The 18894-nt window shown below is 46.8% G+C and overlaps 1 protein-coding gene across 1 annotated transcript in view; it reads left to right on the plus strand.

Moving 5' to 3' along the window:
- Positions 1 to 10096, plus strand: part of LOC124015626 (gamma-adducin-like) — a 167352-nt gene extending 157256 nt beyond the window's left edge. The window contains exons 12-16 of the mRNA XM_046330987.1: positions 1924 to 2040; positions 2263 to 2349; positions 6262 to 6385; positions 7735 to 7827; positions 8842 to 10096. Coding sequence (XP_046186943.1) covers positions 1924 to 2040; positions 2263 to 2349; positions 6262 to 6385; positions 7735 to 7827; positions 8842 to 9092 — 672 coding nt within the window. The 3' untranslated portion in view covers positions 9093 to 10096. The remainder of the gene's footprint in view (positions 1 to 1923; positions 2041 to 2262; positions 2350 to 6261; positions 6386 to 7734; positions 7828 to 8841) is intronic.
- The last annotated feature ends 8798 nt before the right edge of the window (positions 10097 to 18894 follow it).

Below are 18894 nucleotides of genomic sequence, written 5' to 3' on the forward strand. Positions count from 1 at the left end.
TTAACACTCTATATAAACATACCAGGACCATGGTCAGTACTCATACTGTAGGGAGGGTTAACACTCTATAAACACACCAGGACCATGGTCAGTACTCATACTGTAGGGAGGGTTAACACTCTATAAACACACCAGGACCATGGTCAGTACTCATACTGTAGGGAGGGTTAACACTCTATAAACACACCAGGACCATGGTCAGTACTCATACTGTAGGGAGGGTTAACACTCTATATAAACACACCAGGACCATGGTCAGTACTCATACTGTAGGGAGGGTTAACACTCTATATGAACACACCAGGACCATGGTCAGTACTCATACTGTAGGGAGGGTTAACACTCTATATAAACACACCAGGACCATGGTCAGTAGTCATACTGTAGGGAGGGTTAACACTCTATAAACACACCAGGACCATGGTCAGTACTCATACTGTAGGGAGGGTTAACACTCTATAAACACACCAGGACCATGGTCAGTACTCATACTGTAGGGAGGGTTAACACTCTATATAAACACACCAGGACCATGGTCAGTACTCATACTGTAGGGAGGGTTAACACTCTATATAAACACACCAGGACCATGGTCAGTACTCATACTGTAGGGAGGGTTAACACTCTATATAAACATACCAGGACCATGGTCAGTACTCATACTGTAGGGAGGGTTAACACTCTATATAAACACACCAGGACCATGGTCAGTACTCATACTGTAGGGAGGGTTAACACTCTATATAAACACACCAGGACCATGGTCAGTACTCATACTGTAGGGAGGGTTAACACTCTATATAAACATACCAGGACCATGGTCAGTACTCATACTGTAGGGAGGGTTAACACTCTATATAAACATACCAGGACCATGGTCAGTACTCATACTGTAGGGAGGGTTAACACTCTATATAAACATACCAGGACCATGGTCAGTACTCATACTGTATACAGACCATGGTCACATACGGTCAGTGTTGATGAAACAGAGCTCCCTGTTCATGTCTACACATTGTGTTGTGCAGGTCTTAGTCCTGACTAGCTCAGTTGCTAGTCTAGAGCCAATCTGACGTTCTCTGAGACACATTCTGGTGAAACCTTATATTAGACTTCCCTCTCCTGGTATGTTAGAGAATTACATCTTTGTGATATTACCACATATAATGACTCAGAAAGGAATACCAGCAATTTTACCTTGGCTACGTTTACACAGGCAGCCCAATTTTGCCACTAATCAGTCTTTTGATCAATCACTTTCGATCTTTTCACATCACATATTTTACAGAGCTGTTCTGATTGGTCAAAAGCAATTTATGAAAAAAATATCAGAATTGGGCTGCCTTTCCCTCCAGCTGGACTAGACAGATTGCTCTATGTCTGATTGGACTGCATCTGAATGGACTGCGTCTGAATGGACTGCGTCTGAATGGACTGCGTCTGATTGGACTGCGTCTGCATCTGATTGGACTGCGTCTGCATCTGATTGGACTGCGTCTGCATCTGATTGGACTGCGTCTGCATCTGATTGGACTGCGTCTGATTGGACTGCGTCTGATTGGACTGCGTCTGATTGGACTGCGTCTGATTGGACTGCGTCTGATCGGACTGCGTCTGATCGGACTGCGTCTCAATGGACTGCGTCTGAATGGACTGCGTCTCAATGGACTGCGTCTGAATGGACTGCGTCTGATTGGACTGCGTCTGATCGGACTGCGTCTGATTGGACTGCGTCTGAATGGACTGCGTCTGATTGGACTGCGTCTGATCGGACTGCGTCTGAATGGACTGCGTCTGATTGGACTGCGTCTGATCGGACTGCGTCTGATTGGACTGCGTCTGAATGGACTGCGTCTGATCGGACTGCGTCTGATCGGACTGCGTCTGATTGGTCTATGTTTTTGTATTTTCTGTTCTCTACAGTGGATGAAGTCTGAGGAAGGGGGCAACAGCAGCGGCACTCCAATCCGGATCGAAGACCCCAATCAGTTTGTCCCTATGAACACCAACCCTAGCGAGGTGCTGGAGAGGAGAAACCGAGTAAGTCACAGATCTAGGATCAGCTACCCTCCATGCATCTTAACCATAAACATCAGTAGGAGAAAGGCAAAACTGACCCTGGAGCACTAAGGCCAACTTCATCTTAACTCCTCTTTGTCAGCTCCTTCTCTGCCTTCCACCGCACTATCAGAACCACAATCCTTACCGTGCACTTCCTGGTTGTGTAGCTGTAAGTGATGTCACTGTTATGTCCTATCACAGATCAGAGAGCAGAACAGATTCGACATGATGACGTCCGGACCTCGCTCTCACCACCTGGCAGGCATCCCATTGGACGAACCTCGAATGGTGAGCGGCAACTCTGTGTGACGAGCCGATATATCTGTTGCCACTTGGCCTGAAGTCCTGTTGGTGATTCATCCAGAACAGTGTCATAAACAACAACTCAAGTATTTCAATATATGACAGTCTTTTGAATTATATGGTATATAAGGGAGTCTGTAAACTTTGAGCATCTTTCTGGATTTTGCTAAGTAAACCATATCATCCAGGCTAGACAGGCTTAGCTATTTGTTATTGCGTTTGCCAACCTTGACCAGTAGGTGGGGCTAATTACATGTATTGTTTAGAACCAGAAATACACATCTCCATGGCTCTGGGATTCTGTAATGACATCCGTCCTTCAAAGTGCCAACTTTGGTGAATAACTTAATCCTTTTGGATCTTCTTGGCAGCATTTTGGTGATTGGTATCGTCTTATAGCAAGGGAATAACACAATCCAGGTCTCTCTGCCTGTTGTCAGAGTTGAGATGAAACTGATCAGTGCGAGATTTGATCCCTTCTGAAACATTGTTTCCCTACATGGTGTCATGTGTTGAAGGATCAGCCGGTCCGTGTGAAGGTAATGTCTCTACAGGCTGAATACTACAGTTTGCAGTGTTAGTGCATTTCTGTTTCACCTGTTTGTCCTTTCAGTTGTTGTCCTGTTAGGTCACATCATCACTGCCTGTGTGTTTCTGGAGGTGGGAGTGGAGTGTTTACGCATGATAGTGCACTCCACCAATCAATGACCTACTTCCTTATGTCACCAAATGTGTGTTGTGCATGTTCTGATGTGGTTGTGACAGAACAGCATTCATATTTGACAGTGTCCCTTAATCATTGTTTTTCCCTGTTGTTGGTAAGTCATTTGAATGTATTGGAGTGTGTTTGTGTGATATGCCCATTTCTATTGAATGGTGTGTTAGTGTGTGTTGTGTTTTACTATGAACTGGCATTAGTGTACTCACTCTGGTCCTCATCTGGGAATGGATCTGTCCATGGGGAGTCTGGGGAGTCTTATGTTAACTCCTCGCTCTCTCTCTCTTTCTCTCACTCTCTCTCTGTCTCTCTCTCTCTCTCTCTCTCTCTCTCTCTCTCTCTCTGTCTCTGTCTCTCACTCTCTTTCTTCTCTCCCTCTCTTCTCTCTTTCTTCTCTCCCTCTCTTCTCTCTTTCTTCTCTCCCTCTCTTCTTCTTTCTTCTCTCCCTCTCTCTCTCTTTCTTCTCTCTCCTCTCTCCTCCTCTTTCTTTCTCTCTCACTCTCTCCCTCCTCTTTATTTCTTCTCTCCCTCTCTCCCTCCTCTTTCTTTCTTCTCTCCCTCTCTCCCTCCTCTCTCTTTCTTCTCTCCCTCTCTCCCTCCTCTCTCTTTCTTCTCTTCTCTCCCTCCCCTCTCTCTTTCTTCTCCCCTCTCTCCCTCCTCTCTTTTCTTCTCTCCCTCTCTCCTCTCCCTCCTCTCTCTTTCTTCTCTCCCTCTCTCCTCTCTCCCTCCTCTCTCTTTCTTCTCTCCCTCTCTCCTCTCTCCCTCCTCTCTTTCTTCTCTCCCTCTCTCCCTCTCCCTCCTCTCTCTTTCTTCTCTCTCCTCTCTCCCTCTCCCTCCTCTCTCTTTCTTCTCTCTCCTCTCTCCCTCCTCTTTCTTTCTTCTCTCCCTCTCTCCTCTCTCCCTCCTCTCTCTTTCTTCTCTCCCTCTCTCCTCTCTCCCTCCTCTCTCTTTCTTCTCTCCCTCTCTCCTCTCTCCCTCCTCTCTCTTTCTTCTCTCCCTCTCTCCCTCTCCCTCCTCTCTCTTTCTTCTCTCTCCTCTCTCCCTCCTCTTTCTTTCTTCTCTCCCTCTCTCCTCTCTCCCTCCTCTCTCTTTCTTCTCTCCCTCTCTCCTCTCTCCCTCCTCTCTCTTTCTTCTCTCCCTCTCTCCCTCTCCCTCCTCTCTCTTTCTTCTCTCTCCTCTCTCCCTCCTCTTTCTTTCTTCTCTCCCTCTCTCCTCTCTCCCTCCTCTCTCTTTCTTCTCTCCCTCTCTCCTCTCTCCCTCCTCTCTCTTTCTTCTCTCCCTCTCTCCTCTCTCCCTCCTCTCTCTTTCTTCTCTCCCTCTCTCCCTCTCCCTCCTCTCTCTTTCTTCTCTCTCCTCTCTCCCTCCTCTTTCTTTCTTCTCTCCCTCTCCCTCCTCTCTCTTTCTTCTCTCCCTCTCTCCTCTCTCCCTCCTCTCTCTTTCTTCTCTCCCTCTCCCTCCTCTCTCTTTCTTCTCTCCCTCTCCCTCCTCTCTCTTTCTTCTCTCCCTCTCCCTCCTCTCTCTTTCTTCTCTCTCCTCTCTCCCTCCTCTTTCTTTCTTCTCTCCCTCTCTCCTCCCTCTCTCCTCTCTCTTTCTTCTCTCTCCTCTCTCCCTCCTCTTTCTTTCTTATCTCACTCTCTCCCTCCTCTTTATTTCTTCTCTCCCTCTCTCCCTCCTCTCTCTTTCTTCTCTCCCTCTCTCCCTCCTCTCTCTTTCTTCTCTCCCTCTCTCCCTCCTCTCTCTTTCTTCTCTCCCTCTCTCCCTCCTCTCTCTTTCTTCTCTCCCTCTCTCCCTCCTCTCTCTTTCTTCTTCCCTCTCCTCTCTCCCTCCTCTCTCTTTCTTCTCTCCCTCTCTCCTCTCTCCCTCCTCTCTTTCTTCTCTCCCTCTCTCCCTCTCCCTCCTCTCTCTTTCTTCTCTCTCCTCTCTCCCTCTCCCTCCTCTCTCTTTCTTCTCTCTCCTCTCTCCCTCCTCTTTCTTTCTTCTCTCCCTCTCTCCTCTCTCCCTCCTCTCTCTTTCTTCTCTCCCTCTCTCCTCTCTCCCTCCTCTCTCCTTCTTCTCTCCCTCTCTCCTCTCTCCCTCCTCTCTCTTTCTTCTCTCCCTCTCTCCCTCTCCCTCCTCTCTCTTTCTTCTCTCTCCTCTCTCCCTCCTCTTTCTTTCTTCTCTCCCTCTCTCCTCTCTCCCTCCTCTCTCTTTCTTCTCTCCCTCTCTCCTCTCTCCCTCCTCTCTCTTTCTTCTCTCCCTCTCTCCCTCTCCCTCCTCTCTCTTTCTTCTCTCTCCTCTCTCCCTCCTCTTTCTTTCTTCTCTCCCTCTCTCCTCTCTCCCTCCTCTCTCTTTCTTCTCTCCCTCTCTCCTCTCTCTTTCTTCTCTCCCTCTCTCCTCTCTCCCTCCTCTCTCTTTCTTCTCTCCCTCTCTCCCTCTCCCTCCTCTCTCTTTCTTCTCTCTCCTCTCTCCCTCCTCTTTCTTTCTTCTCTCCCTCTCCCTCCTCTCTCTTTCTTCTCTCCCTCTCTCCTCTCTCCCTCCTCTCTCTTTCTTCTCTCCCTCTCCCTCCTCTCTCTTTCTTCTCTCCCTCTCCCTCCTCTCTCTTTCTTCTCTCCCTCTCCCTCCTCTCTCTTTCTTCTCTCTCCTCTCTCCCTCCTCTTTCTTTCTTCTCTCCCTCTCTCCTCTCTCCCTCCTCTCTCTTTCTTCTCTCCCTCTCCCTCCTCTCTTTCTTCTCTCCCTCTCCCTCCTCTCTCTTTCTTCTCTCCCTCTCCCTCCTCTCTCTTTCTTCTCTCTCCTCTCTCCCTCCTCTTTCTTTCTTCTCTCCCTCTCTCCTCTCTCCCTCCTCTCTCTTTCTTCTCTCCCTCTCCCTCCTCTCTCTTTCTTCTCTCTCCTCTCTCCCTCCGCTTTGTTTCTTCTCTCCCTCTCTCCTCTCTCCCTCCTCTCTCTTTCTTCTCTGCCTCTCTCCTCTCTCCCTCCTCTCTCTTTCTTCTCTCCCTCTCTCCTCTCTCCCTCCTCTATCTTTCTTCTCTCCCTCTCTCCCTCTCCCTCCTCTCTCTTTCTTCTCTCCCTCTCTCTCTCTTCTCCCTCCATTCTCTCTCTCTCTTCTCTCCCTGCATACTCTCTCTCTCTTCTCTCCCTCCATTCTCTCTCTCTTCTCTCTTCGCTCTCTCTCCACTCTCTCTCCCTCCATTCTCTCTCTCTAGCCCTATGTGGCATCCGAGGATGACCAGATGGTTCCTCTACCTCCTAACCCCTTCAGTCAGCTGTCTGAGAAAGAGATGGACGAATACACGATGAACGTAGAGAAGAGACAGCTGGGGCTGAGTGGTAAGAGGGAGTCACACAGAGAAGTCACACCCATACAGAACCACAGAGAAACACACACACACCCATACAGAACCACAGAGAAACACACACCCAAACAGAACCACAGAGAAACACACACCCAAACAGAACCACAGAGAAATGCACACCAGCCATCTATCCTACCATGTTATACACAAGTCAAATGAGTAGTATTCCACTCCAGTGAAAACTGCTACTACTTTCATAGACAGTCCGATAACAAGGAATTGTCAATGGCTTGGAGCCCCATTTCAGCCAATCAGATTGCAGATGTCTCCGAACCCGTTTTATAAGCCACAACACCATTTGTAGTGAGAGTTGTTCCTGTAAAACCCCTGCCTGTAGTAACGTGTGTGTGCAGCAGCATCCCTACATCCTATGACTAAGGCGGCCAACAGAACAGACAGACTGGCCCACAGCAGGTTTTCACACCCACTGTATGAGTGGGCCCGGTTGCCATGACACCATCCACCCCCCTATCCCCACCTACTCTACACCAGTCCAATCTGGATTCCATATTATGCTCCTTATAGAATGTTCTTATGCTCCTTCTAGAATGTTCCTCTGCATGTCTGTGCTCACAGTAATACTGTGTGCTGTTATGTATACTATGATGTTGTGTATAGAATGTCTGTCTGTAATGTTACTGCTAGAACTCCACTGTGATAATGAATGGGGTTTTTGGAATGTCACTGTATTGATGTGTACTTATAAACTAATAGTATCAGATGAATGACCTGGTGGTTAGATGAACCGCGTTAACCCCTTAGATTCCTCACAGTATGTAAGACCACTACGCTCCATGTACCCTAACGTAGCCTGATCCCAGATCTGTTTGTGCTGTCTTGCCTCTAACATGTGTGTCAACACTAATCTCTCACCCCCAAACCCTCACTTCCCTCTCTCACCACCCCCCCAACCCTAATCCTACCAACCCACTCCCTCACCCTTACCCCTCAACCCAAACTCTCTCCCCCTCCTCACCCCCTGACCCCTTACTCTCAACCCTCATCCCAAACCCTCTCCCCCTCCTCACCCCCTGACCCCTTACTCCCACCCCTTCAACCCTCATCCCAAACCCTCTCCCCCTCCTGACCCCTTACTCCCACCCCTTCAACCCTCATCCCAAACCCTCTCCCTCCTGACCCCTTACTCCCCCTCACCCAAACCCTTCAACCCTCATCCCAAACCCTCTCCCAAACCCTCCCCCCTCCTGACCCCTTACTCCCACCCCTTCAACCCTCATCCCAAACCCTCTCCCCCTCCTCAACCCCTGACCCCTTTCTCCCACCCCTTCAACCCTCATCCCAAACCCTCACCCCCTCCTGCAGATGACGAGCACGACCTAACCTCCAACGACGCTTCCACTCTCTCTCAGTCTCTGTCCCAAACTCAGTCCCCGCAAATAACTCCAGCTAAAGAAGGTATCACACAGAGAGAGAACGTTGTGAAATGTGTTTGTTTGTGTGCGTTTCAACAGAACAGGCTTTACTAAGGTTGTGCTGTGTTTTATTATGTCAAAAACACATTCTACATTCCTTTGGTTCCACTTTAACCTCAAATGTTATAATAGGTAATAGATATAATAACAAGGTTATATGGAAACCTACTACATTGCTATTGTGAAATCAACTTTACGATGTTTAATCAGTACCAATTCTATAGTGTCTTACTTCCTCTTAATCATTAACAATGACTCAGTTTTACTTCCTGTAGTAACTACTTCCTGTCCCTTTGAACAACAAACACCAACACCACGTAACTACAGAACACTAGAGTAGCCAACAACACAGCTCCCCACAGCAAACTGCTCCATGTGTGTGTGTGTGTGTGTGTGTGTGTGTGTGTGTGTGTGTGTGTGTGTGTGTGTGTGTGTGTGTGTGTGTGTGTGTGTGTGTGTGTGTGTGTGTGTGTGTGTGTGTGTGTGTGTGTGTGTGTGTGTGTGTGTGTGTGTGTGTGCGTGTGTGTGTGTGTGTGTGCGTGCGTGCGACACAATTCGTGACACAGTTTTTGACTTAAGTCAACCAGTTCTTCTCCTGTGGGGGCCAAGTCGAGTCGATTGTTGCTCAACAACCTCTTATGATGTCACACGTTGGTTCATTGTAGTACATTGAAATGCTGTTGTAATAGAACAGTGGCACAGTGCTCCTAGGTTGCTCTTGGTTCATGATAAATATAGCACCTAGGGTTGCAATTTCCCCAAAATTCCCAGGTTTTCCAGAAACCTGGTTGGAGGATTCCCAGATTCCCTGGTTATTCCTTCCTGATTCCAGTGTCTTCCAACCAGGATTTCTGGAAAACCTGGGAATTTGGAAAAGTTTTGTGGTCAAACAACATAGTATACGGGTCTGTAGCAGACACAGAATCAGGTTTATTGTTGTGGGGTTGGTGGTGGTCTACCCTGTCTGACCTCTGACCCCTCTCCCTGCTCTTTCCAGAGAACCACACGATGCAGAACGGCAAGGATGGCGGCGACCATGAGGTGAACGACGAGCTGAGCAAAAGGGTCAGTCAGCTGACCACCAGCGTGGAGAGCATTGAGGTCAAGGTCCGCACCGGCGAGAAGATCGAAGACTCCGCCCTCTCCCCCGAGAGCTCGCCCTCCAAGTCCCCCAACAAGAAGAAGAAGAAGTTCCGCACTCCCTCCTTCCTCAAGAAGAACAAAAAAAAAGAGAAAATGGAGGCCTAGAGAAAGAGAGATGGAGGGAGTGATATTACAGCCTATATACAGTTTAAGAAGAAAGAGGGGACCCCTCTTATTTTTATTTTTTGTCTGTTTTCATTTTAGTTTTGTTTTTGTCAGTGTCCTCTTGTCATTTTTTTTAAAGATTTTATTTTGATTGTATTTTTTAACAAATTGTTCTTTTAAGTTAAATTTTTTAGACTTGCGCGAAAAGTGATGAATTGAGTTGAGGATTCTCTTCCTCTGCCTAGAAGTGAAGGCTCATTGATTTGGGAAGGCGAGGACTAAAATGATAAAGCTGCAACGACTGACTCCTCCCCCATTGTTCAATATTTACTGCCATTGGCTGATTGTTATTTCTTCTCTGCCATTGGCTAATTGTTGATTATGGAATTAGAATCAGCCAATCGTATTCCTTGCTTCATAACCTCCAGCCGACACTGGCGGGTCTAGATATGCATCAGTGGTATTATTAAACTGCACAATATGGCGACTAGCTAGCGTACGGAAACGCTTTCCGCCCTTGTGGTAACCATAACAACCACCATGTTCTTTTCGCTTAGATTTTCTCCTCATATGAGGTCTGCTTCTTCAATACATAGAGGACTGAAATCAGAGAGGCCACAAAGAAATAGTCAGACTGGAAAACTGGTTTTGAGATCTTTCTTTCACTCTTGCTTCTTGTTTTCGCTTTCTCTCTCTGCCTCTCGCTTCGTTTTCTCTTTCATCCTTCTTTTTATTGCTCCTCTTCCTCTCTCACCTTCTGTTAAAAGTGAATCTATCTTTACATTACCTAGCTGTCTTCTCGTCGACCTCCGACCTTCATCTGTTGTTCACCACTGATTCACTATAAACTCACCGTTTTTTTTATTGTCCTCTCCTCTTAATAATTTCATTTTTATTTTGCCAAACTAAAAGGAATAAAAAAAACAATCACGTTTTAGTGAAGAATCATCATTTCTATACTTTTGAATCTCATTTCGATCATAAAAACATGTCATCTCATTGAATAATATTACATTGTAGTTTTTTTATTGAACACAGTTTGGTTGTAGTCATCTCACTCAGTTTTGTGCTCATTTCTATACTTTTACAGAGAAATACAAGATGTTACGCATGTTTTTGCAAGAATCTGAATTGATATGGCTGACTAAGTTGCTCTAGTGTTGCCTGCAGGTTTCTCTCAAATTATATTCTTGTTCAGATTACAAAAAAGTACTCTATAACTGAGATATATGGAAACTGGATATGTTGGGTATAGATTTTTAACTATATATTTAGTATTTTATTGTGCTGCACTTTTACTGTGGACTATAACACATTGTAGTTGCAGGTGGTTTCTACTATGAAGGAGATTCTGGAAGCAGAAAACTGGTAGAATCTGTAGAAGCAAGAAAGTAGATGACAGGAGCAGAGTACGGAAGATCCACTTTAGGTTGTGGAAAGTGAGTTGTTTCCCAAGAAAAAGATCTAGATTTGTGTCACGCTTGAAAAAAATATTATTTCTCAGTTAAAAAACAACAAAATAAATAAAACCGGTCCCAAAATACGAAAAGTATCTTCAGTTATAAAATGTCAGAAATCATGGGCCTTGAACGTGGAACTGGCGCCGTTGTTGCTATGGTGTGTATTTTGTGTGTGACTTTTTTTTGAAGCCTTATACTATATTTTTCTCCTATATTTTAATTCATGAGACAAGGGTTGAGAATCTTATCCTGCCCGCACCCGGGTGTCAAATTTAGCAGGAGTGTTCCCCAGATTGTCATTAGTCCTGCCTCTTATAAGTCACCCCTATGTCATGCCTATGACTGCTCATAAGAGCACTTTGACAGCTCATAGTTGTCTCTAGACGTTGTTTGCGTAGCCTCTCTAGCCTTTCTCTTTAGTTTCTCTTTTGATTTGCATCTCAACAGCTCCTTTCACGACGTTGTCGGTTGTGGAAACTGGAACTTGTGTTATTTCTCTAGAAGATATAAGACACAGAGGAACACAGTTAATATAGAGATGTACCAATATCCCAGCTAGCAATGTGAACTATTGGATTTGGAACATTGAGAGAGGGGGGGAGGGAGGGAAGGAGAGTGGGATGGGGCGAGAGAAGGAGAGGGGGATGAAAGGAGAGGGGATGGGTTGAGAGAAGGAGAGGGGGATGAAAGGAGGGAAGGAGAGGGATGGGGCGAGAGAAGGAGAGGGGGATGAAAGGAGAGTGGGATGGGTTGAGAGAAGGAGAGGGGGATGAAAGGAGGGAAGGAGAGTGGGATGGGGCGAGAGAAGGAGAGGGATGAAATGGAGAGTGGATGGGGCGAGAGAAGGATGAAAGGAGGGAAGGAGGGATGGGGCGAGAGAAGGATGAAAGGAGGGAAGGAGAGGGGATGGGGTGAGAGAGGAAGGGAAGGAGAGTGGGATGGGGCGAGAGAAGGAGAGAGGGATGGGTGAGAGGGAGAGGGGGATGAAAGGAGGGAAGGAGAGTGGGATGGGGCGAGAGAAGGAGAGAGGGATGAAATGAGGGAAGGAGAGAGGCACATCTTTAGCTGTGTAAATAGCCCTATCATCTGTCTCACAGCAGAGTTGAGCTTTTTGGTCTCACAGTTACATGAACAGTTACATGAACAGCTGGAAAAAGGGGTTGAGGTGTGTGAGTTGTAGAAAATGTCAAAGTGTATGTGTGGGATGGGGTTTTCGGGAGAACTATCTTTAGAATTACTCACAATTGTACCCATTTTTTCATACCATTTCTCCTTTTTGACACAGTTCTTATTTTTCATCTTTCCATTTGTATCAGACAGGTTTTCAGTTCAGTCTTTTTCGTTTCCCAAGTACTAGGTTTCTCCTTCCTTATTCACCATTTACAGTACGAGCGTTTACACGCCGCTCTCAGATGGATTGCATTTGCATTTGTTTACTTTTCTCTCCCATCTACCGACCGTTTGCACCTTTTGTTTTACTAACTAATGCCTCTGTCCACCATTTTGTTTCTGTTGATAAAAAAAGAAAGGATCGCTTTAGCATGCAAGTAATGAGCCAAGCCCGACCTGTGACCTGTGAACAAAGATCCTATTAGAGATGGTTCTTCTATAATGGAGTTGCTTTCAGATGTGTTGCTAACCAGTGTGAATTCACAAAATAAAACTGTATTTTAAGAAAACGGAAGCTTTATTTTTCATTTCCATGTCTTGTTAAACTGATTGAAGTGGCGGACTCCTTTTATGGAGTCATTTTAGTGCCAAAATAAATGTAATTCCGATTCTATTTATTTTGGCGCAAAAATCACCCCGTCATCAACTACAATCCACGTTCATGAACACTCGTATCATTCTTCCAACTGTCTGTCTTTATGTTGAACATAATCCCTCCACAATCATTTTCAGTTGAAGTCGTAAAGAAAAAGATCCAGCACGTGGGGGGACGCAATCACATATATTGTACGGTTTCTGAACGTTGTTTCTCCGTGATATTATCCTGGAAATACAAAACCAGTATACACACGTATTATGCAGGTTTCAATGATATATAGAGAACATTGTCCGTATGAAAGATGAACAACTGTCAAATTATGCAAAATCACCTTCGGTGTAAAACCTGGAGGCCAGAAGCAGATGTCCAGACATTATACTGAGACGTAGTGGAGGTGATGGAGAAGCTACTGAACAAATATTATGTTTCAATTAATCAACCAACCATTATATAGCACAGAGCGGGTGACATATATTTTGTAATATATATATATATATGTATGTATGTATTGATAATGCACAGGATAACTTCCTTATTGCTGCATGTATGTTTGTTGTTGCTTGGCTGTGTGTGAAAGAGAGGTGTGGGACGATAGCAAAGGCACAAATAGGACATCTTGAAAAGAAGGACCTAAACTACTGACTTGACTGCGACCCACCATGATATTCCTTCTCTGACACGCCTTGTTGTATATGTGTATCTGTCACATGTAATTTGTAAAGTGTACGCATGTGTACTCCACAGAGACTCTGCCAAACCTTCTAGAACTGGCACTGAACCCAATCAATCCACGAGCTCATTTCATGCTGATGTTAACCAATTACAGTGCAAAGCGTTGACGCAAAATGCCGACTTTATTGCACGGTAAACATGGGACTGTTAGTGGAGTTGTTGGGGGGGCCTGCGGGGGTGTGTGTGCCGTTGTGCCTTGACTGCATTTTTCCTCTGCAAATAAATAAAATCTAAAATATACATGCAACTCACCATGACTTTATGTGCTTCCTAAATCCCACTGGGAGTGTGTGTGGGGGAGGGGAGAGGGGCTAAGACTTAGTGGAGGACAGCAACATTACCCGTTCTCCTCCTCCCTTCTAAGACTTAGTGGAGGACAGCAACATTACCCGTTCTCCTCCTCCCTTCTAAGACTTAGTGGAGGACAGCAACATTACCCGTTCTCCTCCTCCCTTCTAAGACTTAGTGGAGGACAGCAACATTACCCATTCTCCTCCTCCCTTCTAAGACTTAGTGGAGGACAGCAACATTACCCGTTCTCCTCCCTTCTAAGACTTAGTGGAGGACAGCAACATTACCCATTCTCCTCCTCCTTCTATGACTTAGTGGAGGACAGCAACATTACCCGTTCTCCTCCTCCCTTCTAAGACTTAGTGGAGGACAGCAACATTACCCATTCTCCTCCTCCCTTCTAAGACTTAGTGGAGGACAGCAACATTACCCGTTCTCCTCCTCCCTTCTAAGACTTAGTGGAGGACAGCAACATTACCCGTTCTCCTCCTCCCTTCTAAGACTTAGTGGAGGACAGCAACATTACCCGTTCTCCTCCTCCCTTCTAAGACTTAGTGGAGGACAGCAACATTACCCGTTCTCCTCCTCCCTTCTAAGACTTAGTGGAGGACATCACCCGTTCTCCTCTCACCCTCTTCTCTTAAGTGTTCCCTTCTGTGATTTGTGGACAGAAATCATTGCATTGAACTCTGACCCTGACGTTAATGAATGTGATTTGATAATGCCACTGTGTTGAGTAAATGTAGACTTTGCTACACTGAACATTAAAGGCCTGCGAACAGGTCAAGAGTTCTGTCGCTGGGATGTCCGTACTTCATTCAACCCCTCAGCTAACACTTGTGTAGTGTACAGTTCTCAGACCAGTTCTTGCTCGTCAACGTCAACTCGTTGCCTAATGCTTGCTTGTATATTTGAATGATCTTTATGGAGTGAGATGAACATGGCTTAGTCTTGTTATGAGCCGCATGTGAGGTATATATGCCACAGGAGGTTGGTGGCACCTTAATTAGGGAGGCGGGCTCGTGGTAATGGCTGGAGTGGAATGGTATCGAAGACATCAAACACTTGGGTTGATGCCGTTCCATTCACTCCGTTCCAGACATTGTTATTCACCGTCCTCCCCTCAGCAGCCTCCACTGATATATACTGTATATACACATATCAAATATTACTGGACACAATGACACTCGAAGAGAGAACTGGGGGTCACGGTGCTGTGGTGTCTGTTGAGGGTAGCACCCAAACAATGGCCTCTGTTGACCAGTTCCACACAGTCATACAGTAGCATATGGGGAGGGGGCTAGCCTACTGTCCTACTAGTCCATGTCATGGGGGGTCTATTGAGGGAAGCTGTTAAGTGTCTACTGGAGTCCGTACTATAGATGTTATGAATGGGGATACTTTGCTAGCACGTGTCAACATGTCATGTGGGAGGGGTCTATTCAGTAGAATCATCTTGTTTATCGGTCCTTTGTTCCTCCATATTCATCTGAGTGGTGCCTGGCCTTCTGTAGATGCGACTATGTTAATGCTTAACCCGTGTCATGGGGGTCTGTTTCATGGGGGAAGGGGTGGCAGTCCAAAAATTCAGCCACACAAATGTACGTAGAACTGTGTGTGTGTGTGTGTGTGTGTGTGTATCATGTCGACTCCCCTGGCTGTGCAACCATCTGGATGAGCCCCGGCTCATGGTTGTGACACTCACAGCACGACTCTGTCTGGAGAACAGAAGCACAGGGCACTGCCTCTCACCCCCTGTATCCCCGCCCCCAGTTCTCTATCCCCTCACTACAGGAAACCCCCTGTACCCCCTCTATCCCTCTCTCGTATCCGGTCCCCTCTCTCTACCCCCTCTATCCCTCTCTAGTATCCGGTCCCCTCTCTCTACCCCCTCTATCCCTCTCTAGTATCCGGTCCCCTCTCTCTACCCCTCTATCCCTCTCTCGTATCCGGTCCCCTCTCTCTACCCCCTCTATCCCTCTCTAGTATCCGGTCCCCTCTCTCTACCCCCTCTATCCCTCTCTAGTATCCGGTCCCCTCTCTCTACCCCCTCTATCCCTCTCTCGTATCCGGTCCCCTCTCTCTACCCCCTCTATCCCTCTCTAGTATCCGGTCCCCTCTCTCTACCCCCTCTATCCCTCTCTAGTATCCGGTCCCCTCTCTCTACCCCCTCTATCCCTCTCTAGTATCCGGTCCCCTCTCTCTACCCCCTCTATCCCTCTCTAGAATCCGGTCCCCTCTCTCTACCCACTCAATAACCCCTCTCACTATATCCCCTCACCTCTCTCTCTATCCTCTCTTTCCCCAACCTCTACCCTCTCCCCTATGTCTCTACCCCCTCTCTTTTCCTCTCACCCCTTCTCTCAACACCCACCACCAACCCCGTGCCCTGTCTGCGTTGCCCCTGCTTAATGAAGTGTTACTGTACATGTTCAGAAATAAAAAAGCCACCTCCTAGATGAGACTGTACAGACAGATGCTTTCTCTCTCTCTGTCAGCCTGGGTCCTGTGTTTATAGATGGTTGAGTGGTTCCTCTGATGATTCTGATGTGTCCCAAATGGCACCCTATTCTCTTTGTAGTGCACTGGGCCCTGGTCAAACGTAGTGCACTATATAGGGAATAGGGTGCCATTTGGGATGCAAATTCTGTTTCCTTCACAGCTCTGAACAGGATAACTGTGGCTCTGTTTAATGCTCCTGCATTTGACTACTAGCTAGTCCAGATATAGATTTAAAAGAAGCTCCACTACCATTGTGATGAAAGATATAAATGAGGTAGAGCGTGAGAGGAGTTAGTGGCATGGATTCCCACTAACCACAATGACATGATGTTATTTAAGCAATAAGGCCCGAGGGGGTGTGGTATATGGCCAATATACCACGGCTAAAGGCTGTTCTTACGCTCAATGCAAAGCGGAGTGCCTGGACACAGCCCTTAGCCGTGGTATATTGGTCATATACCACAAACCCGAGGTGCCTTATTGCTATTATAAACTGGTTACCAACGAAATTAGAGCACGAAAAAAAAAGATGTTTTGTCATACGGTATACAGTGTGATATACCACGGCTGTCAGCCAATCAGCATTCACGGTTCAAACCACCCAGTTTATAATCTCTTATCGACTCAGATGGCTCTGTAAGATGTAACGGCTTTCCTCTTCCTCTTCTGAGGAGGAGTAGCAAGGATGGGACCAATACGCAGCGTGGTAAGTGTCCATGGTACTTTAATAATCACTGAACAAGACTCATTACAAAAATAACAAAGTGAATAGAAACAAAAACCGAAACAGTCCTGAATGGTGACACAAACAACAAAACAGGAAACAAACACAGGTGGGGAAAGGCTACCTAGGTATGATTCTCAATCAGAGACCACTAACGACACCTGCCTCTGATTGAGAACCATACCAGGCCAAACACAGGTGGGGAAAGGCTACCTAGGTATGATTCTCAATCAGAGACCACTAACGACACCTGCCTCTGATTGAGAACCATACCAGGCCAAACACAGGTGGGGAAAGGCTACCTAGGTATGATTCTCAATCAGAGACCACTAACGACACCTGCCTCTGATTGAGAACCATACCAGGCCAAACACAGGTGGGGAAAGGCTACCTAGGTATGATTCTCAATCAGAGACCACTAACGACACCTGCCTCTGATTGAGAACCATACCAGGCCAAACACAGATGGGAAAAGGCTACCTAGGTATGATTCTCAATCAGAGACCACTAACGACACCTGCCTCTGATTGAGAACCATACCAGGCCAAACACAGGTGGGATTCTCAAAGGCTACCTAGGTATGATTCTCAATCAGAGACCACTAACGACACCTGCCTCTGATTGAGAACCATACCAGGCCACCAGGCCAAACACAGAGACCACTGGGAAACCATACCAGGCTACCTAGGTATGATTCTCAATCAGAGACCACTAACGACACCTGCCTCTGATTGAGAACCATACCAGGCCAAACACAGGTGGGGAAAGGCTACCTAGGTATGATTCTCAATCAGAGACCACTAACGACACCTGCCTCTGATTGAGAACCATACCAGGCCAAACACAGGTGGGGAAAGGCTACCTAGGTATGATTCTCAATCAGAGACCACTAACGACACCTGCCTCTGATTGAGAACCATACCAGGCCAAACACAGGTGGGGAAAGGCTACCTAGGTATGATTCTCAATCAGAGACCACTAACGACACCTGCCTCTGATTGAGAACCATACCAGGCCAAACACAGGTGGGGAAAGGCTACCTAGGTATGATTCTCAATCAGAGACCACTAACGACACCTGCCTCTGATTGAGAACCATACCAGGCCAAACACAGGTGGGGAAAGGCTACCTAGGTATGATTCTCAATCAGAGACCACTAACGACACCTGCCTCTGATTGAGAACCATACCAGGCCAAACACAGGTGGGGAAAGGCTGATTTCTCAATCAGAGACCACTAACGACACCATTGAGAACCATACCAGGCCAAACACAGATGGGGAAAGGCTACCTAGGTATGATTCTCAATCAGAGACCACTAACGACACCTGCCTCTGATTGAGAACCAGACCAGGCCAAACACAGGTGGGGAAAGGCTCCTAGGTATGATTCTCAATCAGAGACCACTAACGACACCTGCCTCTGATTGAGAACCATACCAGGCCAAACACAGATGGGGAAAGGCTACCTAGGTATGATTCTCAATCAGAGACCACTAACGACACCTGCCTCTGATTGAGAACCAGACCAGGCCAAACACAGGTGGGGAAAGGCAGGCCAAACACAGGTGGGGAACCATACCAGGCCAAACACAGATGGGGAAAGGCTACCTAGGTATGATTCTCAATCAGAGATTGAGAACCACCAGGCCAAACACAGGTGGGGAAGGCTACTAGGTATGACCTCAATCAGAGACCACTCTGATTGAGAAACCATACCAGGCCAAACACAGGTGGGGAAAGGCTACCTAGGTATGATTCTCAATCAGAGACCACTAACGACACCTGCCTCTGATTGAGAACCATACCAGGCCAAACACAGGTGGGGAAAGGCTACCTAGGTATGATTCTCAATCAGAGACCACTAACGACACCTGCCTCTGATTGAGAACCAGACCAGGCCAAACACAGGTGGGGAAAGGCTACCTAGGTATGATTCTCAATCAGAGACCACTAACGACACCTGCCTCTGATTGAGAACCATACCAGGCCAAACACAGATGGGGAAAGGCTACCTAGGTATGATTCTCAATCAGAGACCACTAACGACACCTGCCTCTGATTGAGAACCAGACCAGGCCAAACACAGGTGGGGAAAGGCTACCTAGGTATGATTCTCAATCAGAGACACTAACGACACCTGCCTCTGATTGAGAACCATAACGGGGAAAGGCACCTGCCTCTGATTGAGAACCATACCAGGCCAAACACAGGTGGGGAAAGGCTCCCTAGGTATGATTCTCAATCAGAGACCACTAACGACACCTGCCACTGATTGAGAACCATACCAGGCCAAACACAGGTGGGAAAAGGCTACCTAGGTATGA

The sequence above is a fragment of the Oncorhynchus gorbuscha genome, linkage group LG26 (genome assembly GCF_021184085.1).
Source record: "Oncorhynchus gorbuscha isolate QuinsamMale2020 ecotype Even-year linkage group LG26, OgorEven_v1.0, whole genome shotgun sequence".
Classification (NCBI taxonomy): Eukaryota; Metazoa; Chordata; class Actinopteri; order Salmoniformes; family Salmonidae; genus Oncorhynchus; species Oncorhynchus gorbuscha.